At 39.7% G+C, this 26,704-nt stretch overlaps 1 protein-coding gene across 3 annotated transcripts in view; it reads left to right on the forward strand.

The window, feature by feature from the left end:
* CNTFR (ciliary neurotrophic factor receptor) overlaps window positions 1–26,704 on the forward strand; it is a 1,195,985-nt gene that overhangs the window by 647,446 nt on the left and 521,835 nt on the right. For all 3 annotated transcript variants that reach the window (XM_053700981.1, XM_053700983.1, XM_053700982.1), the window contains exon 5: window positions 19,365–19,454. In XM_053700981.1, coding sequence (XP_053556956.1) covers window positions 19,365–19,454 — 90 coding nt within the window. The remainder of the gene's footprint in view (window positions 1–19,364; window positions 19,455–26,704) is intronic.

Genomic DNA, 26,704 nt, shown 5'->3' on the forward strand with positions numbered 1-26,704 from the left:
TAAATATTTTTTTATTTTCTGTAACTTAGTTCTTTTTTATTTTTTGTACTTTAGATAGTTTATTTAATTGTATTTATTTGTAGCAATTGTGTTTAATTAATTTATTGATAGTGTAGTGTTAGGTTAATTGTAGGTAATTGTAGGTAGTTTATTTAATTATTTTATTGATAGGGTAGTGTTAGGTTTAATTATAACTTAGGTTAGGATTTATTTTACAGGTAAATTTGTAATTATTTTAACTAGGTAACTATTAAATAGTTCATAACTATTTAATAGCTATTGTACCTGGTTAAAATAAATACAAAGTTACCTGTAAAATAAATATTAATCCTAAAATAGCTATAATATAAATGTAATTTATATTGTAGCTATATTAGGATTTATTTTACAGGTAAGTATTTAGCTTTAAATAGGAATCATTTATTTAATAAGAGTTAATTTATTTCGTTAGATAAAAATTATATTTAACTTAGGGGGGTGTTAGTATTAGGGTTAGACTTAGCTTTAGGGGTTAATACATTTATTAGAATAGCGGTGAGCTCCGGTCGGCAGATTAGGGGTTAATAATTGAAGGTAGGTGTCGGCGATGTTAGGGAGGGCAGATTAGGGGTTAATACTATTTATTATAGGGTTAGTGAGGCGGATTAGGGGTTAATAACTTTATTATAGTAGCGCTCAGGTCCGCTCGGCAGATTAGGGGTTAATAAGTGTAGGTAGGTGTCGGCGACGTTGTGGGGGGCAGATTAGGGGTTAATAAATATAACATAGGGGTCGGCGATGTTAGGGGCAGAAGATTAGGGGTACATAGGGATAACGTAGGTGGCGGCGATTTGCGGTCGGAAGATTAGGGGTTAATTATTTTAAGTAGCTTGCGGCGACGTTGTGTGGGGCAAGTTAGGGGTTAATAAATATAATATAGGGGTCGGCGGGGTTAGGGGCAGCAGATTAGGGGTACATAAGTATAACGTAGGTGGCGGTCGGCAGATTAGGGGTTAAAAATTTTAATCGAGTGGCGGCGATGTGGGGGGACCTCGGTTTAGGGGTACATAGGTAGTTTATGGGTGTTAGTGTAGTTTAGGGTACAGTAGTTAAGAGCTTTATGAACCGGCGTTAGCCAGAAAGCTCTTAACTCCTGCTTTTTTCAGGCGGCTGGAATCTTGTCGTTAGAGCTCTAACGCTCACTGCAGAAACGACTCTAAATACCAGCGTTAGAAAGATCCCATTGAAAAGATAGGCTACGCAAATGGCGTAGGGGGATCTGCGGTATGGAAAAGTCGCGGCTGTAAAGTGAGCGTTAGACCCTTTAATCACTGACTCCAAATACCAGCGGGCGGCCAAAACCAGCGTTAGGAGCCTCTAACGCTGGTTTTGACGGCTACCGCCGAACTCTAAATCTAGGCCTAAGTATTTGTAGGAAGTACCTACAAACCAATAAGAATTAGCAAAAAGTGTTCTGATACTGATATATTAGTTTACAGTAACATTTAAAGGGACAGTCTACTTCAGAATGTTTATTGTTTAGAAATATAGATAATCCTTTTATTACCCATTTCCCAGTTTTGCATAACCAACACAGTTATAATAATACACTTTTTGCCCTCTGATTACCTTGTAGCTAAGCCCCTGCAGACTTCCCCTTTATTTCAGTGCTTTTGACAGACTTCCATTCTAGCCAATTAGCGCTGACTCATAACTAACTACACAGGAGTGAACACAATGTTATCTAGATGGCACACATGAACTAGTGCTATCTAGCTGTGATAAACTGTCAAAATGCACTGAGATAAGACGCAGCCTTTATGGGCTTAGAAATTAGCATATGAGCCTACCTAGGTTTAGCTTTCAACAAAGATTACCAAGAGAACAAAGCAAATTTGATGATAACGTAAATTGGAAAGTTATTTAAAATTTCATGCCCAATCTGTGTTTAAATGCTGCAGAACATGTTTGAGTACAATTACCCTTTAAGCATAGCACTTTTTCCTAACCAGAAGTTTCCCTGCACCCTGTGCAACAACCTTTTCCAGAAAAGAGCGGGTGGTTAGGCTCGTACACACAGGAAGCAGCCTCTGCTGGGTTGCTAGGCTCCTCTGGCTTGTGAAATGAAGGCGAGGAGCCGAGGTCTGTGTCAGTTTGACTGAGTGAGACTTGGCGGTTTCTGCCCTCATTGAATACATTGACTTTATAGCGATACTAAGCCCTGCCACTTCACCTCATTGCATGAAAGCGCCATCAACTTCAAAGCTTTTTTTTGTGACTGAAGGCAGGGATTAGACTGGGGTGCTTTAGGGTAATCGACTGATGTGTGGGTCCCTATTCACTGATGGCGTCTCCCAGCCTGCTTATGTATGCATGGCAAGAAGTGCAGTGAATGGCGTGTGTGACACAACCCGTCCCTGCAAACGCACAAATCAGGACAATTTGTTACATAAAGACACTGGCATTATAAGCAGTATCTCCCGTTAGACCCTCTTTGATTAAGGAATTTGTTAAAGGGCCTTTCATTTCCACATTGCTAGCACTTTGATTTTTAGTTCATGTCATTTTAACCCTTTGAACGCTGCTTCACTCAGCACAACCTGAAACACAAAAGACTTTATAGTCACTATTCTCCGCAAAGCCTTTTTCTCTTTCATGTGTGTTTGCTGTTGTTGAACAATGCAGGATATGTTAAAGCTTTCTTCATCCGAGACCTTTGTAAATAAAATAAAATTGTCTTGCCGTGACTATCATAAGATTACACGGCTGGATATGTTGCCGCAATCTAACTACACTTATTAACCACTAATCTGCTGCCCCCAACGTCACCACCACTATAATAAACATATTAACCTCTAAACCTAAGTCTAACCCTAACCCCCCCTAACTTAAATATAATTTAAATAAATCTAAATAAAATTACTACAATTAACTAAATAATTCCTATTTAAAACTAAATACTTACCTATAAAATAAACCGTAAACTAGCTACAATATAACTAATAATTACATTGTAGCTATCTTAGGGTTTGTTTTTATTTTACAGGCAAGTTTGTATTTATTTTAACTAGGTACAATAGTTATTAAATAGTTATTAACTATTTACTAACTACCTAGTTAAAATAAAGACAAATTTACCTGTAAAATAAAACCTAACCTAAGTTACAATTACACCTAACACTACACTACAATTAAATTAATTACCTAAATTAAATACAATTAATTACAATGAAATAAAATTATCTAAAGTACAAAAAATTACAGATAATAATAAAGAAATTACAAGATTTTTAAACTAATTACACCTAATCTAATCACCCTAACAAAATAAAAAAGCCCCCCCAAATAAAAAAAATCCTACCCTACACTAATATACAAATAGCCCTTAAAAGGGCCTTTTGCGGGGCATTGCCCCAAAGTAATCAGCTCTTTTACCTGAAAAAAATTACAATTCCCCCCCCAACATTAAAACCCACCACCCACACAGCCAACCCTACTCTAAAACCCACCCAATACCCCCTTTACTAAAAAACCTAACACTAACCCTTTGAAGATCACCTTACTGGGAGATGTCTTCACCCAACCGGGCAGAAGTGGTCCTCCAGAAGGGCAGAAGTCTTCATCCAACCAGGCAGAAGTGGTCCTCCAGATGGGCAGAAGTCTTCATCCAGACGGCATCTTCTATCTTCATCCATCCGGCACGGAGCGGGTCCAGATAGAAGATGCCGTCAGGATGAAGACTTCTGCCCATCTGGGGGACCACTTCTGCCCGGTTGGATGAAGACTTCTCCCGGCTTTGTTGAGGACTTCTGCCCGGTTGGGTGAAGACGTCTCACAGTAGGGTGATCTTCAGGGAGTTAGTGTTAGTTTTTTTTAAGGGTGGATTGCGTGGGTTTTAGAGTAGGGTTGGTTGTGTGGGTGGTGGGTTTTAATGTTGGGGGGGTATTTGAACCCCCCCAACTATTGGGCTATTTGTAATTGAGTGTAGGGTAGGGCTTTTTTTATTTTGGGGGGGCTTTTTTATTTTGTTATGGGGATTAGATTAGGTGTATTAGTTTAAAAATCTTGTAATTTGTTTATTATTTTCTGTAATTTAGTGTTTGTTTTCGTACTTTAGATAATTTTATTCAATTGTAAATAATTGTATTTAATTTAGTTAATTTATTTAATTATCGTGTAGTGTTAGGTGTAATTGTAACTTAGGTTAGGTTTTATTTTACAGGTAAATTTGTCTTTATTTTAACTAGGTAGTTATTAAATTGTTAATAACTAATAACTATTATACCTAGTTAAAATAAATACAAACTTGCCTGTAAAATAAAAATAAACCCTAAGATAGCTACTATGTAACTATTAGTTATATTGTAGCTAGCTTAGGGTTTATTTTATAGGTAAGTATTTAGTTTTAAATAGGAATTATTTAGTTAATTGTAGTAATTTTATTTAGATTTATTTAAATTATATTTAAGTTAGGGGGGGTTAGGGTTAGACTTAGGTTTAGGGGTTAATAAACTTAGGTAGGTGGCGGCGATGTTAGGGACGGCAAATTAGGGGTTAATAATATTTAACTAGTGTTTGCGATGCGGGAGTGCGGCGGTTTAGGGGTTAATATGTTTATTATAGTGGTGGCGATGTCCGGTTCGGCAGATTAGGGGTTAAAATATTTATTTTAGTGTTTGCGATGTGGGGGGGCCTCGGTTTAGGGGTTAATAGGTAGTTTATGGGCGTTAGTGTACTTTTTAGCACTTTAGTTAAGAGTTTTATGCTACGGCGTTGTAGTGTAAAACTCATAACTACTGACTTTAATATGCGGTACCAGTGTTGACAGGAGAGGGTGTACCGCTCACTTTTTGGAAGACTTGTAACTTGTAAGACTATGTAAGTCCCATTGAAAATATAGGATACACAATTGACGTAAGTGGATTTGCAGTATTTCCAAGTCTGGCCAAAAAAGTGAGCGGTGAGCCTGTACTTGCAAGACTCGTAATACCAGCGGGCGTTAAAAAGCAGCGTTGGGACCGGCCAGCGCTGCTTTTTAACCCTAATACACAACTCGTAATCTAGGCCACTCTCTTTAAATGTAATATTCAAATTAGAAACATTTGAATTGATACATTTGTACCTATTATGTATCACATGAACTATTGAACTTCTGAATAGCATTAAATTGAATGTTACATTCAAAATGTCAAATGTGGATATTTGATCTAATTATGAACATTTGAAAATGAAAGTAACATTGGAGACACAGAAATAACATTTGATTACCAAATTTTAATGGATTTTCATTCTTTTCAACATTGATTGTCCAAAACGTGTTTGTCCACAGGACTATTTGTTCTATACCAAGAGGATTGCACCCCATCCCTACTAGCCATATACGTGTGTAGCCACCAATCACCAGCAAGGTCCTAGTAGTGCATTGCTTCACCTCGGCATATCTAGGTATACTAAGGATACCATCAGAATAATAACAAGTTAACAGATTTATTTATTTAAAATGACATGTCCTATCTGAATCATCTGATCTCATTAAAGGATCAGAACAATCAATGGTATTGGGGCTGTGTATTGTGCAGCAGCTTTATTATATAAACCTGAGATGTGAGGCATCTGCTATGGAAACCTGCTAACCTATCAATAAAGTTATGACACAGTGTGTACTACTGAGGGGTCTAGTACGTCCTCAGATTGATTTACAGGTGCATAAAGCAGGATGTCCTGTAGGGGTACACAGCCTCAGCATACTCTGCACTCTCATGCTCATTTAATGGTGCACAATTAATAAGGCCAGGCTCTCATGCTCATTTAATGGTGCACAATTAATAAGACCAGGCTCTCATGCTCATTTAATGGTGCACAATTAATAAGGCCAGGCTCTCATGCTCATTTAATGGTACACAATTAATAAGGCCAGGCTCTCATGCTCATTTAATGGTACACAATTAATAAGGCCAGGCTCTCATGCTCATTTAATGGTGCACAATTAATAAGGCCAGGCTCTCATGCTCATTTAATGGTACACAATTAATAAGGCCAGGCTCTCATGCTCATTTAATGGTGCACAATTAATAAGGCCAGGCTCTCATGCTCATTTAATGGTACACAATTAATAAGGCCAGGCTCTCATGCTCATTTAATGGTACACAATTAATAAGGCCAGGCTCTCATGCTCATTTAATGGTACACAATTAATAAGGCCAGGCTCTCATGCTCATTTAATGGTGCACAATTAATAAGGCCAGGCTCTCATGCTCATTTAATGGTGCACAATTAATAAGGCCAGGCTCTCATGCTCATTTAATGGTACACAATTAATAAGGCCAGGCTCTCATGCTCATTTAATGGTGCACACTTAATAAGACCAGGCTCTCATGCTCATTTAATGGTGCACAATTAATAAGGCCAGGCTCTCATGCTCATTTAATGGTGCACAATTAATAAGGCCAGGCTCTCATGCTCATTTAATGGTGCACAATTAATAAGGCCAGGCTCTCATGCTCATTTAATGGTACACAATTAATAAGGCCAGGCTCTCATGCTCATTTAATGGTGCACAATTAATAAGGCCAGGCTCTCATGCTCATTTAATGGTGCACAATTAATAAGGCCAGGCTCTCATGCTCATTTAATGGTACACAATTAATAAGGCCAGGCTCTCATGCTCATTTAATGGTGCACAATTAATAAGGCCAGGCTCTCATGCTCATTTAATGGTGCACAATTAATAAGGCCAGGCTCTCATGCTCATTTAATGGTACACAATTAATAAGGCCAGACTCTCATGCTCAGTTAATGGTGCACAATTAATAAGGCCAGGCTCTCATGCTCATTTAATGGTGCACAATTAATAAGGCCAGGCTCTCATGCTCATTTAATGGTGCACAATTAATAAGGCCAGGAAGGCTTTAAAAAGATGTAGATATTGTGAGCAGATATTATAGGTACGGCCATTGGTAACTGCTATATCTGAGCTGCCATTGGGCATTGCACAGCTCTAGTGTTGGAATAAACAGGCATGTGTGTCTTATGTGAAGATGAGAACAACTTTCCCTCTGCTCGGCTTAAGTACCATTTGTGTAAGAAATTACAGCTTTTGGTCCATGCCAGCAAACTGTGCGAAACAGACTTCTTTTCATACGACTTGTAGGGTACAGGGAGCGCTATTTTACTGGGCACTTGTTCATTTGCACTCAGTAATTACCCAAATATAAAAACAACCTGCTCATGAAACTTGCAGTAAGAAAGGCAGCCTCCTTGTTCCTTTCATTTCCTGCCCCTGTGTGGTTTGGGAACACACGGGGTCTTGCTATGAGAGGTCTTGGTTGTCTTGGGATGAGGGATTTAGAGTCATAAGAATGTTAATGAACATGGTCAGGACCCACCGCATGTCACCAGGTGTTTGCTGGCCCTTCATCCTTTCCAGTTAAGAGCAGCCATTGGCTGTGTGTGTGGTTTCTGCTGACCACAGATCCAAGTACAAGAGTTTGATCCACTGAATGACTCCTGTGCATTACGTCCCCACACAAGCAGCTGCTATGTGTGACTGACCGGCTTGTCTAAGGAAATCACTTTCCACTTGCTCATGTTTCTGCACAGCAAACCTGCTATTTCATTTTTATTTGCTGTACCTATTAGCTGCCAACTTGTTCCAGAAATCCTCTGCTTTCTTCCATATACTGCCTTTCCACTAAGTGAGCTGGAGCTGATGCAACGATGTTGGACAGGATGGAGTGAGAACCTTGTGGTACCTGGATACTGATGGGGTGACAGGAGAGATGGGGTGGAATAGAACATTCTAAGGTGATGGCAGATTTGGGCAGTAGAAAGAGTGGCACTGTGTCATAACTGCTGCTCTGATGAAATGTAAATAATGTAATAAAGAAAAGGATAAATAGGAACACTTTGTGCCTTTAGCTGAATGTGGGACAGGACGCTGGAAGGGCAGCTACGTGCCAGGGAGATAGCACAGTGACAAGTGGTGACTGCATGGAGTTAGGGAACTAACAGGATGATTTGGCTGTATTTAGTCTGTGCATACTTTTACAATATAGAATTCATTAGAAAGGGGTGTTTGTATTGCTCAGGTTGTGTTATGGTTATCAGTTATTTATTCATCAGCAAGATAGATAAAAACATCAGTTATTTTCCTCACTGTTCTCTACCACTTCTACTGGAGAGCAGTTCCCAGTCTTCCGCTGCTTTAACCCTTTAGAGTAGCTATTTTGCTGTGTGTAACTGATGCCTTGAAAAGACAATTATTAATGTAAAATAAGGTATTTTATATTGCTCTGTCCGCCAGAAGAGACAGGGAGAAGGGCACTAATGTGAGTATCCTGTTAATTTCACATTATAAGGCAGTGAGATGTACACAGATTTCCTGTTTATTTCAATATAACCTAATGTTTTCATGGAGCAATATATACATGTAATATATTGTTACCGCGGATAAATAGCACTGCTTCATATCCGTAGACAAGAGGATTGTGGGGTAGGAGATAGCGTGAGAGAGATGATAGAGGAAGACATTTATCTGGTGAAGCCGCAAGTCATTGCTATTTATACTGAGCTCTGTGTACACAAATAATGAAATGTGTTGTGATCAGCTGAGTGCGGTCATGGTCAGCTTTATGCTGATGCCACCAGTTTATTGTCTGATGTTGTCATCCTGTGTAGATAATAAATCTGCTCTATATGGGGTATCTGGAAATTAATAGATAAATTATCTCTTGTAATACATCATCGCAATGACTAAAATGATCAAATGGAGCCTTAAAGGGACATAAAACTCACAATTTGTCTTTCATGATTCATATAGAACACACAATTTTAAATATCTTTCTAATGTACTTCTATGATCACATTTCTTTGTTTTCTTGTTATCCTTTGTTGAAAAGCATAAAGGCAAGTTCAGGAGCGTGCACGTATCTGCAGAACGGTATGCAAACATGTTATAAATTAGTAAGAGCACTAGATGGCAGCACTATGTCCGCTCCTATCTAGGTATCTCTCCAGATAAGTAAAAAGTAACATTTAAAGGCCTCTATTTAACAAGGTCTGGTGGACAGTGCGGATCAGGTCCGCCAGACCTCGCTGAATGCGGAGAGCAATATGCTCGCCGTATTCAGCATTGCACTAGCAGCTCACAAGAGCTGCTGGTGCAACGCCGCCCCCTGCAGACTCGCGGCCAATGGGCTGCCAGCAGGGGGGTGTCAATCAACCCGATCATACTCGATCGGGTTGATTTCCGGCGATGTCTGTCCGCATGCTCAGAGCAGGTGGACAGGTTATGGAGCAGCGGTCTTTTTGACCGCTGCTTCATAACTGCAGTTTCTGGCGAGCCTGAAGACTCGCCAGAAACACGGGCTGTCAAGCTCCTTTCGGAGCTTGATAGATAGGCCACATAGCCTCCAGTTGACATTGGGAGCCAAACGTGACCCTCGGATACCGTACAGCATCTTGCACAAAATGACATTTCTTTGTGATCAGCTGAAACTCATTATAGTGTTTGACAGCAGTAATAACAACGATCAGAATATAACAATCCTGTCCTGTAACAATGTGTCATATCCTATTTCATTTGCGCTATTATCTCATTAATATAAAGTAAAATTCTATATTCTTTTTTTTTTTTAATTAAACACAAAAATGTATTTTGTGATTCAGACAGATAATACCATTTTAACAAGTTTCTAATTTGCTGCCGTAAAGTGCTCCAGAAATAAGCCGGTTCCTAAGCATACATCCCTGCTTTTCAACAAAAGATACAGAGAGAGAGAGTGAGAATAAAAATTAATAATAGAAGTAAATTAGAAAGGTGTTTAAAATCACATGCTCTATCTGAATCATATCCCTTTAAATATCAACAAAGCAGTTACAGATTCTAAATGTCTCTTCTGCCTCTTACTTGAACCTGGGACTTGGACCCATCGTTACTTTTGCTTTCCATTTATGATTCTAAATCCACTGCTTAATACCGGATCCTGACCTGCGACCGAGCGCTGTAGATGAATCTGACACCTGGCCTTTATCTGATTATATTCTGCTCCCGTATCTATAGACCATGATTATATTCTGCTCCCGTATCTATAGACCATAATTATATTCTGCTCCCGTATCTATAGACCATTATTATATTCTGCTCCCGTATCTATAGACCATGATTATATTCTGTTCCGTATCTATAGACCATGATTATATTCTGTTCCGTATCTATAGACCATGATTATATTCTGTTCCGTATCTATAGACCATGATTATATTCTGCTCCCATATCTATAGACCATGATTATATTCTGCTCCTGTATCTATAGACCATGATTATATTCTGCTCCCGTATCTATAGACCATGATTATATTCTGCTCCCGTATCTATAGACCATGATTATATTCTGCTCCCGTATCTATAGACCATGATTATATTCTGCTCCCGTATCTATAGACCATGATTATATTCTGCTCCCGTATCTATAGACCATGATTATATTCTGCTCCCGTATCTATAGACCATGATTATATTCTGCTCCCGTATCTATAGACCATAATCATATTCTGCTCCCGTATCTATAGACCATGATTATATTCTGCTCCCGTATCTATAGACCATGATTATATTCTGCTCCCGTATCTATAGACCATGATTATATTCTGCTCCCGTATCTATAGACCATGATTATATTCTGCTCCTGTATCTATAGACCATGATTATATTCTGCTCCCGTATCTATAGACCATGATTATATTCTGCTCCCGTATCTATAGACCATGATTATATTCTGTTCCGTATCTATAGACCATGATTATATTCTTCTCCCATATCTATAGACCATGATTATATTCTGGTCCTGTATCTATAGACCATGATTATATTCTGCTCCCGTATCTATAGACCATGATTATATTCTGCTCCCGTATCTATAGACCATGATTATATTCTGCTCCCGTATCTATAGACCATGATTATATTCTGCTCCCGTATCTATAGACCATGATTATATTCTGCTCCCGTATCTATAGACCATGATTATATTCTGCTCCCGTATCTATAGACCATGATTATATTCTGCTCCCGAATCTATAGACCATGATTATATTCTGCTCCCGTATCTATAGACCATGATTATATTCTGCTCCCGTATCTATAGACCATGATTATATTCTGCTCCCGTATCTATAGACCATGATTATATTCTGCTCCCGTATCTATAGACCATGATTATATTCTGCTCCCGTATCTATAGACCATGATTATATTCTGCTCCCGTATCTATAGACCATGATTATATTCTGCTCCCATATCTATAGACCATGATTATATTCTGCTCCCGTATCTATAGACCATGATTATATTCTGCTCCCGTATCTATAGACCATGATTATATTCTGCTCCCGTATCTATAGACCATGATTATATTCTGCTCCCGTATCTATAGACCATGATTATATTCTGCTCCCGTATCTATAGACCATGATTATATTCTGCTCCCGTATCTATAGACCATGATTATATTCTGCTCCCATATCTATAGACCATGATTATATTCTGCTCCTGTATCTATAGACCATGATTATATTCTGTTCCGTATCTATAGACCATGATTATATTCTGTTCCGTATCTATAGACCATGATTATATTCTGCTCCCGTATCTATAGACCATGATTATATTCTGCTCCCGTATCTATAGACCATGATTATATTCTGCTCCTGTATCTATAGACCATGATTATATTCTGCTCCTGTATCTATAGACCATGATTATATTCTGCTCCTGTATCTATAGACCATACAATCTGCTCACCATAAAGAGTAGATCGGTGCAGTGGTTTTTATGTAGGTTTGGCTAATAGTTTCCATACCGCTTTACACTGAAGAGTACATTTTCATTTCAAGACTTAAAGGGATACTGAACCCACATTTTTTTCTTTCATGATTCAGATAAAGCAGCAATTTTAAGCAACTTTCTAATTTACTCATATTCTGAATTTTTATTCATTCTCTTGGTATCCTTATTTGAACAAGCAGGGATGTAAGGTTAGGAGCTGGACCATTTTTGTTTCAGCACCTGGGCACAGCTTGCTGATTGGTGGCTAAATGTAGCCACCAATAAGCAAGCTCTATTCATGGTGGTGAACTAAAAATGGGCCGGCTACTAAGCTTAGATTATTGCTTTTTTTAAATAAAGATACCAAGAGAATGAAGAAAAAATGATAATGGGAGTAAATTAGAAAGTTGCTTAAAATTGCTGCTCTATCTGAATCATGAAAGAAAAAAAATGGGTTTAGTGTCCCTTTAATAATTCCAAAAATACTTATTCAATTTAATTCAGTTTCCACATTTTAACTTACCAAATCTGCCTTCAAAGCGGAGAAATGTTACAGGCATGCGGTTTATATCCACTCACAAAGCTACATGAGCGCTTGGTGGTCTAATGGTAACTGACCATAACCAGCCGGTATACAATGTGAATACGCAGACGTATGGGATCATTTTACTTCTGATATCCCTAGGTCAGCAAGCTCGCTTATTGTGTACACGTTTATATCCACTCACAAAGCTACATGAGCGCTTGGTGGTCTAATGGTAACTGACCATAACCAGCCGGTATACAATGTGAATACGCAGACGTATGGGATCATTTTACTTCTGATATCCCTAGGTCAGCAAGCTCGCGCATTGTGTACACGTTTATATCCACTCACAAAGCTACATGAGCGCTTGGTGGTCTAATGGTAACTGACCATAACCAGCCGGTATACAATGTGAATACGCAGACGTATGGGATCATTTTACTTCTGATATCCCTAGGTCAGCAAGCTCGCGCATTGTGTACACGTTTATATCCACTCACAAAGCTACATGAGCGCTTGGTGGTCTAATGGTAACTGACCATAACCAGCCGGTATACAATGTGAATACGCAGACGTATGGGATCATTTTACTTCTGATATCCCTAGGTCAGAAAGCTCGCTTATTGTGTACACGTTTATATCCACTCACAAAGCTACATGAGTGCTTGGTGGTCTAATGGTAACTGACCATAACCAGCCGGTATACAATGTGAATACGCAGACGTATGGGATCATTTTACTTCTGATATCCCTAGGTCAGAAAGCTCGCTTATTGTGTACACGTTTATATCCACTCACAAAGCTACATGAGTGCTTGGTGGTCTAATGGTAACTGACCATAACCAGCCGGTATACAATGTGAATACGCAGACGTATGGGATCATTTTACTTCTGATATCCCTAGGTCAGCAAGCTCGCGCATTGTGTACACGTTTATATCCACTCACAAAGCTACATGAGTGCTTGGTGGTCTAATGGTAACTGACCATAACCAGCCGGTATACAATGTGAATACGCAGACGTATGGGATCATTTTACTTCTGATATCCCTAGGTCAGAAAGCTCGCTTATTGTGTACACGTTCATTTGATCTTTAATCTCAAACATAAATCCAGGATTTTGTTTATGCGGAGCACTTGCTTGGAGCCAACAGGGCTCTGTGTAATCTTGTGTTTTAATGCTTTTGGACAACGCAACTTTCTGAAGTCAAAATACTTCTGGCATAGTAATCAGTGCACATTACAGAAGAGACATAGATTGGAATAGATAGAAAATGCAAAGCTTAGTGGAAAGAATAGACTGCAAATTATTTTCAAGTATAACCAATATAAGGACAGACTAAAGTCCAAATCTGAGCTTGACATTCTGGAGAGTGTCTAATCTGAGCTTGACATTCTGGAGAGTGTCTAATCTGAGCTTGACATTCTGGAGAGTGTCTAATCTGAGCTTGACATTCTGGAGAGTGTCTAATCTGAGTTTGACATTCTGGAGAGTGTCTAATCTGAGCTTGACATTCTGGAGAGTGTCTAATCTGAGCTTGACATTCTGGAGAGTGTCTAATCTGAGTTTGACATTCTGGAGAGTGTCTAATCTGAGCTTGACATTCTGGAGAGTGTCTAATCTGAGTTTGACATTCTGGAGAGTGTCTAATCTGAGTTTGACATTCTGGAGAGTGTCTAATCTGAGCTTGACATTCTGGAGAGTGTCTAATCTGAGTTTGACATTCTGTAGAGTGTCTAATCTGAGCTTGACATTCTGGAGAGTGTCTAATCTGAGCTTGACATTCTGGAGAGTGTCTAATCTGAGTTTGGCATTCTGGAGAGTGTATAATCTGAGTTTGGCATTCTGGAGAGTGTCTAATCTGAGCTTGACATTCTGGAGAGTGTCTAATCTGAGCTTGACATTCTGGAGAGTGTCTAATCTGAGCTTGACATTCTGGAGAGTGTCTAATCTGAGCTTGACATTCTGGAGAGTGTCTAATCTGAGTTTGACATTCTGGAGAGTGTCTAATCTGAGCTTGACATTCTGGAGCGTGTCTAATCTGAGTTTGACATTCTGGAGAGTGTCTAATCTGAGCTTGACATTCTGGAGAGTGTCTAATTTGACCTTGACATTCTGGAGAGTGTCTAATCTGAGTTTGGCATTCTGGAGAGTGTCTAATCTGATCTTGACATTCTGGAGAGTGTCTAATCTGAGTTTGACATTCTGGAGAGTGTCTAATCTGAGTTTGACATTCTGGAGAGTGTCTAATCTGAGTTTGACATTCTGGAGAGTGTCTAATCTGAGTTTGACATTCTGGAGAGTGTCTAATCTGAGTTTGACATTCTGGAGAGTGTCTAATCTGAGCTTGACATTCTGGAGAGTGTATAATCTGAGTTTGACATTCTGGAGAGTGTCTAATCTGATCTTGACATTCTGGAGAGTGTCTAATCTGAGTTTGACATTCTGGAGAGTGTCTAATCTGAGTTTGACATTCTGGAGAGTGTCTAATCTGATATTGACATTCTGGAGAGTGTCTAATCTGAGTTTGGCATTCTGGAGAGTGTCTAATCTGATCTTGACATTCTGGAGAGTGTCTAATCTGAGTTTGACATTCTGGAGAGTGTATAATCTGAGTTTGACATTCTGGAGAGTGTCTAATCTGATCTTGACATTCTGGAGAGTGTCTAATCTGAGTTTGACATTCTGGAGAGTGTCTAATCTGAGTTTGACATTCTGGAGAGTGTCTAATCTGAGTTTGACATTCTGGAGAGTGTCTAATCTGAGTTTGACATTCTGGAGAGTGTCTAATCTGAGCTTGACATTCTGGAGAGTGTCTAATCTGAGTTTGACATTCTGGAGAGTGTCTAATCTGATCTTGACATTCTGGAGAGTGTCTAATCTGAACTTGACATTCTGGAGAGTGTCTAATCTGAGCTTGACATTCTGGAGAGTGTATAATCTGAGTTTGACATTCTGGAGAGTGTCTAATCTGATCTTGACATTCTGGAGAGTGTCTAATCTGAGTTTGACTTTCTGGAGAGTGTCTAATCTGAGTTTGACATTCTGGAGAGTGTCTAATCTGAGCTTGACATTCTGGAGAGTGTCTAATCTGAGTTTGACATTCTGGAGAGTGTCTAATCTGATTTTGACATTCTGGAGAGTGTCTAATCTGAACTTGACATTCTGGAGAGTGTCTAATCTGAGCTTGACATTCTGGAGAGTGTCTAATCTGAGTTTGACATTCTGGAGAGTGTCTAATCTGAGCTTGACATTCTGGAGAGTGTCTAATCTGAACTTGACATTCTGGAGAGTGTCTAATCTGATCTTGACATTCTGGAGAGTGTCTAATCTGAACTTGACATTCTGGAGAGTGTCTAATCTGAGCTTGATATTCTGGAGAGTGTCTAATCTGAGTTTGACATTCTGGAGAGTGTCTAATCCGAACTTGACATTCTGGAGAGTGTCTAATCTGAGCTTGACATTCTGGAGAGTGTCTAATCTGAGTTTGACATTCTGGAGAGTGTCTAATCTGAGCTGAGTGCCAACATCTAAAAATCTAACTTCTTGGATGGAAATAACATCTATTTCGCCTGGCATGTAAATCAATTATTTAACCCTTTCCTGCCCAGACTTATTTGTCTACATCGGAACAAAGTTTTTATTCCTAGGTAAGATCACTAGTTATTATTAGTTATTATTAGTTGTTATTAGTTATTATTAGTTATCATTAGTTATAGCTAGTTATTATTAGTTATTATTAGTTATTATTTATTATTAGTTATCATTAGTTATTAGTTATCATTAGTTATTATTAGTTATTATTTATTATTAGTTATCATTAGTTATTATTAGCTATCATTAGTTACCATTAGTTATTATCAGTTATCATTAGTTATCATTAGTTATCATTAACTATGAAGAGGTAGGGTGATCTTCAAGGGGTTAGTGTTAGGTTTTTTAAGGGGGTATTGGGTGGGTTTTAGAGTAGGGTTGGGCTTTTAAGGGCTATTTGTAATTTAGTGTAGGGTATGGCTTTTTATTTTTTGGGGGGGTTTATTTTGTTAGGGTTATTAGATTAGGTGTAATTAGTTTTAAAAAATCTTGTAATTTGTTTATTATTTGTTTATTATTTTCTGTAATTTAGTGTTTTTTTGTACTTTAGATAATTTTATTTAATTGTATTCGATTGTATTTAGTTTAGGGAATTTAATTATAGTGTCGTGTTAGGTGTAATTGTAATTTAGGTTAGGTTTTATTTTACAGGTATATTTGTATTTATTTTAACTAGGAAGTTATTAAATAGTTAATAACTATTTAATAACTATTGTACCTAGTTAAAATAAATACAAAGTTGCCTGTAAAATAAAAATAAACCCTAAGATAGCTACAATGTAACTATTAGTTATATTGTAGATAGCTTAGGGTTTATGTTATAGGTAAGTATTTAGTTTTAAATAGGAATAATTTATTTAATGCTAGGAATATTTATTTAGATTTATTTAAATTAGATTTAAGTTAGGGGGTGTTAGGGTTAGGGTTAGACTTAGGTTTAGGGGTTAATACATTTAATATAGTGACGGCAGTGTAGGGGGCGGCAGATTAGGGGTTAATAAATGTAGGTAGGTGGCGGCGGTGTAGGGGGGGCAGATTAGGGGTTAATAAGTATAGTGTAGGTGGCGGCTGTGTAGGGGGGCAGATTAGGGGTTAATAAATATAATGTAGGTGGCTGTGGTGTAGGGGGGGGCAGATTAGAGGTTAATAAGTATAATGTAGGTGGCGGCGGTGTGGGGGGGCAGATTAGGGGTTGATAAATATAATGTAGGTGGCGGCGGTGTAGGGGGGGCATATTAGGGGTTAATAAGTATAATGTAGGTTGCGGCGGTGTAGAGGGCGGCAGATTAGGGGTTAATAAGTATAATGTAGGTGGTGGTGGGCTCCGGGACCAGCGGTTTAGGGGTTAAACATTTTATTTAGTTGCAGCGGGGTCCGTGAGCGGTGGTTTAGGGGTTAATATATTTATTAGAGTTGCGGTGGGCTCCGGGAGCGGCGGTATAGGGGTAAAACAGTATAGTATAGTGTGGGTGTTTAGTGACAGGGTACCAAGAAAGCTGGGAAAAAGCCGAAGAGCAGCGAGATCGATGACTGTTAGTTTACAACAGTCCGCTGCTCATGGCACCGTACTTGTTGCGCAGCTTTTTGACAACTTTTTTTGTAATTTTGGAGAACGTATTCAGGTCCGCGGCAGCGATGTTAGGCGATCTTAGGCGAGCGTATTGGTGCCATCGAATGCAAGTAAGTTGACGGCTTGATAAATAGATGCCATTGTCTCTATAGTGAGTACGTTTTTGTTGGGTTATGAATTTCGCTAATCTTTGTAAAAAAGTGCTTATTCTTACTTTTTAACTTTCATTGATTGAGCCTAACATCATCCAATATGGTGTGACTAATGCCAGTGTACAAAACCAATTTTATATACAGACCTTTTGGGGAACACAGTAAAATGTAAAGTGTTGTCTGGGAATTTATGAAGTCCTTTTACCTGTGGAATTCAATATATGTAAAATAACCCTAGAAACAGGCGTCAAGTCCTACAATAAAAAAGTGTGGGAACTCACCAAGACTTCCACCCCCCCTCACAATTAATATTGTTTTATATAGTATGTATATACACACACTTGCATACACACACACACACATGCACACACTGTATTTGTATGCATATAATATATACACTTTGATTAATGAAAGCAAATTAAATCCAATGTAGGGTTGAATGGTTGCCTTTGAGCCTGAGAATCCTCCTCTGTCACAGAGTCTCACCCACTTAAGGTGCAATAGTTCTTTTTCTGCTGAGGGGAGCTAAATAATCCCAGAGCAAGTCCCCCAGACATGTAATCGCCATGTGTTACACACACTGTGGGGTGATCACACAGCAGGACAGCTGACAGGCTTGCATTTAGTGTATTGTAGGAAGTGTTACTGCCCATTACTAGAGGATCTCACTATCCCTCTAATCAGACTGCGCTCCAGCTCCTCCCACCAGCAGCAGCAGTGTTTACTAAAGTGTTTCTGTTCTCTGTCCGGAGGGAACTTAGTTTCTCCTGCAAAAATAGTGCAGGAACATGAGTTCCCACTCGGCTTGACCCCTCCCTTTAAATATGTAAATATTAAGGATATGGATTGGGATCAGTAAAGGGCCATTTTTCACCAAACCGATAATGAAAAAAAAGTAATGCAGATATACAATAAGAATGTCTTATTGTGACCGTGTAGACATTAAAAAGAGCTTATCAACAGCTTTTAACAAGATGATAATTATTGAATGATAGATTGTGATCAACACCTAGTACCTGTCATTTTATTAGCACAATATGCCATGTTTCGCTGTTACATCATATACCCCTTTAAAAGCCTCAAGTATTGCTTATTGTATCTCCCCTGTTGTGACAACTGAAGTATAGATATAAATCACCTACTGCACTGATCAAGCAACACCTTTGTAGTATCATATGTTGCAGGGTCATTGTTTGGGACTCTGCAGGATGCACTGCAGTCTCCTTGGAGACAGTGAAAAAAACTGTATTCAGAGTTAAATCATGGAAAAAGCAGGCAACATTAACCCCTTCATGGCGGGGTGGAAGTGCTTAGATCGGAACAAAGATCGGATGTAAACACTTGCTGGAAAAATGAAATCACGTGATTGTTGATGTGATCACGTGATTTCAAGTCCAGGATTGGATCATGGGGGACTGCCTATGATGCTAAGCACGCCCCCCGTCTGAGTTTTCATTTTTTTTAAAGGAGGAGGCTGCAGGACGTCATATAAAGTAGGACGTTTCATGCCGTCCTAAAGGTGCTAAAGCACATCGCTGGAACGTTCTAATGGCGTCTAGAGGTTAAATTGTGTTTGTTTGTTTTCATATTGTAAATTTTAATGCACCTGTTATTTTATGGAAATTTAATTTAATGTTGTTTTAATTAAACAGAGATTACATAATTAAAATATTTTGTTAGATTTGCATGTTTAATTACATTTCCATGTTTTCTTTATAGAAATCAAAGCAACACCTCGCTCCTTACTCACTGAATCCAGCTCACTAGAGCGTTTGAAGCCCCAGCGACCAGGCCGCAGTCCACAGAGAGGTACGTTTGTTTCTTTTTTCTTAACAAGCTGGTTACAAGGTCAGAAAACAAAGTATATATTAAACCTAGCTGGTTTTGTGCTCAGAGATTAGATTAGATTAGACTAGTTGTCCTCTGTCAGTTATATGGTTACATTCAGTCTTTAGCTCAGATGTCTAGACTTGCAGCCCCTGTCAGTTATATGGTTACATTGAGTCTTTAGCTCAGATGTCTAGACTTGCAGCCCCTGTCAGTTATATGGTTACATTGAGTCTTTAGCTCAGATGTCTAGACTTGCAGCCCCTGTCAGTTATATGGTTACATTGAGTCTTTAGCTCAGATGTCTAGACTTGCAGCCCCTGTCAGTTATATGGTTACATTGAGTCTTTAGCTCAGATGTCTAGACTTGCAGCCCCTGTCAGTTATATGTTTACATTCAGTCTTTAGCTCAGATGTCTAGACTTGCAGCCCCTGTCAGTTATATGTTTACATTCAGTCTTTAGCTCAGATGTCTAGACTTGCAGCCCCTGTCAGTTATATGTTTACATTCAGTCTTTAGCTCAGATGTCTAGACTTGCAGCCCCTGTCAGTTATATGTTTACATTCAGCCTTTAGCTCAGATGTCTAGACTTGCAGCCCCTGTCAGTTATATGTTTACATTCAGCCTTTAGCTCAGATGTCTAGACTTGCAGCCCCTGTCAGTTATATGTTTACATTCAGTCTTTAGCTCAGGTGCCTGGCCCTGCTGCCCCTGTCAGTTATATATTTACATTCAGACTTTAGCTCAGATGTCTAGACTTGCAGCCCCTGTCAGTTATATGTTTACATTCAGTCTTTAGCTCAGGTGCTTGGCCCTGCTGCCCCTGTCAGTTATATGTTTACATTCAGTCTTTAGCTCAGGTGCCTGGCCCTGCTGCCCCTGTCAGTTATATGTTTACATTCAGTCTTTAGCTCAGGTGCCTGGCCCTGCTGCCCCTGTCAGTTATATGTTTACATTCAGTCTTTAGCTCAGGTGACTGGCCCTGCTGCCCCTGTCAGTTATATATTTACATTCAGACTTTAGATCAGATGTCTAGACTTGCAGCCCCTGTCAGTTATATATTTATATTCAGTCTTTAGCTCAGGTGCCTGGTCCTGCTGCCCCTGTCAGTTATATGTTTATATTCGGTCTTTAGCTCAGGTGCCTGGCCCTGCATCCCCTGTCACTTATAAGTTTACATTCAATCTTTAGCTGAGATTCCTGGCCCGATATCTCCTGTCAGTTATATGTTATATTCAGGGGCCGAATTTTCAAGCTCGATGCCCCTGTTTCCGCGAGTCTTCAGGCTCACCGGAAACAGCAGTTATGAAGCAGCGGTCTTAAGACCGCTGCTCCATAACTGGTCCGTCTGCTCTGAGGCTGTGGATATCAAGCCGCCTGATCATATACGATCAGGCTGATTGACACCCCCTGGTAGCGGCCGATTGGCTGCAAATCTGCAGGGGGCGGCATTGCACAAGCAGTTCACAAGAACTGCTTGTGCAATGATAAATGCTGACAGCATATGCTGTCGGCATTCATCGATGTCTGTCGGACATGATCCGCTGAGCTGATCATGTAGGACAGACCGATGATAAATCAGCCCCATAGTCTTTAGTTCAGATGCCTTGTTCTGCAGCCCCTGTCAGTTATATGTTTACATTTAGTCTTTAGCTCAGATGCCTGGCCCTGTAGCTTCTTTCAGTTATGCTTATATTCAGTCTTTAGCTTAGGTGACTGACCCTGTAGCTCCTGTCAGTTATGTTTACATTTAGTATTTATCTCAGGTGCCTGGCCCTGTAGCTTCTTTCAGTTATGTTTGCATTTGGTCTTTATCTTAGATGCCCAGGCCCTGCAGCTCTATCAGTTAAATGCAAATACAGGTCGCCCTCGTTTTACAACGGTTCAATTTACACCGTTTCAGAATAACAACCTTTTTTTCCCAGTCATGTGACTGCTATTGAAAAGCATTGAGAAGCAGTGCATTTATTAAAATAGCCAGTAGGTGGAGCTGTCCGCTTGTGTTGCAGCAAAGCCAAGCAAGCTGAAATTATTCAGCTTAACCAGACCTGAGCTATGGAGCAGATTTCAAAGGAACAAGATCTTCCTGTCTATAAATCAGTCCAGATTGGAATGCATAGAAAGAACTGTTTGCAGAAAAATTCAAGTTAAGTCTGTGTTGTGATTATTTTATTAGGTTAATAATGCTTTTTAGGAAATGTTTTTGTTTATTTAACTTAGTTTAATTATATATGCTGTGTTGTGTGATTATTTTATTAGGTTTATAATGCTGTTTAGCATTTAAAGTCTTCATTTCAAAGCTTTAAATATAATGTATTAGGTGTTATTTATGACAATTTTGAGAGGGGCCTGGAACCTATCTCCCTCACTTCCCATTGACTTACATTATAAATTGGGTTTCAATTTACAACGGTTTCGATTTACAACTATTCCTTCTGGAACCTAACCCCGGCGTAAACTGAGGGCTACCTGTATTCATGCCTTGCCTTCAGCCTCTGTCAAGTAATATGCTTCAATCAAGTCTTTATAGCAGACCCCTGCCCTGTAGCCCCTGTCAGATGTTCACATTCAATCTTCAGATCATCTTGGCTCTACAACTCCTTTCTATATTGTGCCTAGGGCAGAAAGTTGTATGTAGGACAGGAAAATATGAGTGGTAGTTCTATGGCATAACTTCAGAACCCTATGCTCTTCAAATATTTTATTTATGAACAATATTATAATTCAACAATGGCTGATTGTCTAATGGATGTCCCTTGTGCCTGCTTCTAAGAAATATATAATGCATATATGAGCTAACACTGTTGTGGGTGTACAACAGATTTCCCAGTTTCTAGGGCAGCGCAATCACCATGTACACCGATGAGTTAATGAATGCATGTGAGATGCTTTGGCACTATTTTAATACTCTGAGTAAAAATAAAAATTGCTGTGAAAGTCTGTTCAGAAAGTTAAAATAAAGTGAAATGAGCTTTCAACACCTCATAATGACAAAATAGCTGTCGGCGAGTTCCATTTGCATAAATTTCTCGCTACATCCAAATCTGGACACAATCAAGAATCTCCATTTCAGACTTTTTGTCTTTTGCATAATTTAGAGAACAAAACAAAACCTTTTGTATTTGTGTTCTTGGAATGTTAAATGTGGTAAAAGAATTGAAATGTATTATTATTATTATTATTATTATTAACCCTGTGTTGGTTGGATTTGTTGCTTTGTGTAAAAGACGCGCACAGAGAACCTGATAGTGAACAGCGCAAAATTCTGCCTCACAATTGGTTAATGATGTTATATGGACTTACAATATTCAGTAAATTTGCCAATAATTTGTTCACATTTCTTGGAAAATGTTTGGGAAAAATTATTAATGTAACCACACTGAATTTAATCAAATTGCTTGCAGGCTCAGTATTAAATCCAAAAACTTGTTTTCTTCTGTTATGTGTGATCAGTCCACGGGTCATCATTACTTCTGGGATATAACTCCTCCCCAACAGGAAATGCAAGAGGATTCACCCAGCAGAGCTGCATATAGCTCCTCCCCTCTACGTCAGTCCCAGTCATTCTCTTGCACCCAACGACTAGATAGGATGTGTGAGAGGACTATGGTGATTATACTTAGTTTTTATGACTTCAATCAAAAGTTTGTTATTTTAAAATAGCACCGGAGCGTGTTATTACTTCTCTGGCAGAGTTTGAGGAAGAATCTGACAGAGATTTTTTACTATGATTTTAACCGGAGTCGTTAAGATCATATTGCTGTTCTCGACCATCTGAGGGAGGTAAAGGCTTCAGATCAGGGGACAGCGGGCAGATGAATCTGCATTGAGGTATGTGGCAGTTTTTATTTTCTGAATGGAATTGATGAGAAAAGCCTGCCATACCGTTAAAATGACATGTATGTATACACTTCAGTATTCTGGGGATGGTATTTCACCGGAACTACTGTGTTAAAGGTCACTAATCCTTTTAATAACTATTCTCATGTTAAACGTTTTTGCTGGAATGTAGAATCGTTTACATTGCTGAGGTACTGTGTGAATAAATATTTGGGCATTATTTTCCACTTGGCAGTTTTTTTGCTTTAATTGTGACAGTTTCGTTTCTCTTCACTGCTGTGTGGGAGAGGGAGGGGCCGTTTTTGGCGCTCTTTGCTACGCATCAAAAAATTCCAGTCAGCTACTTTTATATTTCCTGCATGATCCGGTTCATCTCTGACAGATCTCAGGGGTCTTCAAACTTCTTTGAAGGGAGGTAAATTCTCTCAGCAGAGCTGTGAGAATTCTTATAGTGACTGTGTATAAAAAACGTTGTTTTGTTTTCTTATGTACAAATTTAATTAGTGTTGTTTTTTACTAATGGGAACAAACCTTTGCTAAAAGTTGTGTTGTTTTAAAGTTTGATGCAATAACTGTTTTTCAGTTCATTATTTCAACTGTCATTTAATCGTTAGTACCTCTTTGAGGCACAGTGCGTTTTTTTTTGCTAAAAAAGATTATAACCAAGTTGTAAGTTTTTTTGCTAGTGTGTTAAACATGTCTGACTCAGAGGAAGATATCTGTGTCATTTGTTCCAATGCCAAGGTGGAGCCCAATAGAAATTTATGTACTAACTGTATTGATGCTACTTTAAATAAAAGTCAATCTGTACAATGTGAACAAATTTCACCAAACAGCGAGGGGAGAGTTATGCCGACTAACTCGCCTCACGCGACAGTACCGGCATCTCCCGCCCGGGAGGTGCGTGATATTTTGGCGCCTAGTACATCTGGGCGGCCATTACAGATAACATTACAAGATATGGCTACTGTTATGACTGAAGTTTTGTCTAAATTACCTGAACTAAGAGGCAAGCGTGATCACTCTGGGGTGAGAACAGAGTGCGCTGACAATGCTAGGGCCATGTCTGATACTGCGTCACAGCTCGCAGAGCATGAGGACGGAGAGCTTCATTCTGTGGGTGACGGTTCTGATCCAAACAGATTGGACTCAGATATTTCAAATTTTAAATTTAAATTGGAGAACCTCCGTGTACTACTAGGGGAGGTCTTAGCAGCTCTCAACGATTGTAACACTGTTGCAATACCAGAGAAACTGTGTAGGTTGGATAAATACTTTGCGGTACCGGCGAGTACTGACGTTTTTCCTATACCTAAGAGACTAACTGAAATTGTTACTAAGGAGTGGGATAGACCCGGTGTGCCGTTCTCACCCCCTCCAATATTTAGAAAGATGTTTCCAATAGACGCCACCACTCGGGACTTATGGCAAACGGTCCCCAAGGTGGAGGGAGCAGTTTCTACTTTAGCTAAGCGTACCACTATCCCGGTGGAGGATAGCTGTGCTTTCTCAGATCCAATGGATAAAAAATTAGAGGGTTACCTTAAGAAAATGTTTGTTCAACAAGGTTTTATATTACAACCCCTTGCATGTATCGCGCCGATTACGGCTGCGGCAGCATTTTGGATTGAGTCGCTTGAAGAGAACCTTAGTTCCTCTACGCTAGACGACATTACGGACAGGCTTAGAGTCCTTAAACTAGCTAATTCTTTCATTTCGGAGGCCGTAGTACATTTAACCAAACTTACGGCTAAGAACTCAGGATTCGCCATACAGGCACGCAGGGCACTGTGGCTAAAATCCTGGTCAGCTGATGTTACTTCTAAGTCCAAATTACTTAATATACCTTTCAAGGGGCAGTCCTTATTCGGGCCCGGTTTGAAAGAAATTATCGCTGACATTACGGGAGGTAAGGGCCACGCCCTACCTCAAGACAAGGCCAAAGCTAAGGCTAGACAGTCTAATTTTCGTCCCTTTCGGAATTTCAAAACAGGAGCAGCATCAACCTCCACTGCACCAAAACAGGAAGGAGCTGTTGCTCGTTACAGGCAAGGCTGGAAGCCTAACCAGTCCTGGAACAAAAGCAAGCAGGCCAGGAAACCTGCTGCTGCCCCAAAGACAGCATGAACCGAGAGCCCCCGATCCGGGACCGGATCTAGTAGGGGGCAGACTCTCCCTCTTCGCCCAGGCCTGGGCAAGAGATGTTCAGGATCCCTGGGCACTAGAGATCATATCTCAGGGATACCTTCTAGACTTCAAATTATCTCCCCCAAGAGGGAGATTCCATCTGTCAAGGTTGTCAACAAACCAGATAAAGAAAGAAGCGTTTCTACGCTGCGTACAAGATCTGTTAACAATGGGAGTGATCCATCCGGTTCCGTGGTCGGAACAAGGACAAGGGTTCTACTCAAACCTGTTTGTGGTTCCCAAAAAAGAGGGAACTTTCAGGCCAATCTTAGATTTAAAGACTCTAAACAAATTCCTAAGAGTTCCATCGTTCAAAATGGAAACTATTCGGACAATCTTACCCATGATCCAAGAGGGTCAGTACATGACCACAGTGGATTTAAAGGATGCTTACCTTCACATACCGATCCACAAAGATCATCACCGGTATCTAAGGTTTGCCTTCTTAGACAGGCACTACCAGTTTGTAGCTCTTCCATTCGGATTGGCTACGGCTCCAAGAATCTTCACAAAGGTTCTGGGTGCCCTTCTAGCGGTACTAAGACCGCGAGGGATTTCGGTAGCTCCGTACCTAGACGACATTCTAATACAAGCTTCAAGCTTTCAAACTGCCAAGTCTCATACAGAGTTAGTTCTGGCATTTCTAAGGTCGCATGGATGGAAAGTCTCACAAGAGTTCCATTCTTGGGGACTCTTATAGATTCTGTAGAAATGAAGATTTACCTGACAGAAGACAGGTTAACAAAACTTCAAAATGCATGCCGCGTCCTTCATTCCATTCAACACCCGTCAGTAGCTCAATGCATGGAGGTGATCGGCTTAATGGTAGCGGCAATGGACATAGTACCTTTTGCACGCCTACACCTCAGACCGCTGCAATTATGCATGCTAAGTCAGTGGAATGGGGATTACTCAGATTTGTCCCCTGCTCTGAATCTGAATCAAGAGACCAGAAATTCTCTTCTATGGTGGCTTCATCGGCCACACCTGTCCAGGGGGATGCCATTCAGCAGGCCAGACTGGACAATTGTAACAACAGACGCCAGCCTACTAGGTTGGGGCGCTGTCTGGAATTCTCTGAAGGCTCAGGGACTATGGAATCAGGAGGAGAGTCTCCTTCCAATAAACATTCTGGAATTGAGAGCAGTTCTCAATGCCCTTCTGGCTTGGCCCCAGTTAATAACTCGGGGGTTCATCAGGTTTC

This window comes from Bombina bombina, chromosome 2, assembly GCF_027579735.1.
Source record: "Bombina bombina isolate aBomBom1 chromosome 2, aBomBom1.pri, whole genome shotgun sequence".
Taxonomy (NCBI): domain Eukaryota; kingdom Metazoa; phylum Chordata; class Amphibia; order Anura; family Bombinatoridae; genus Bombina; species Bombina bombina.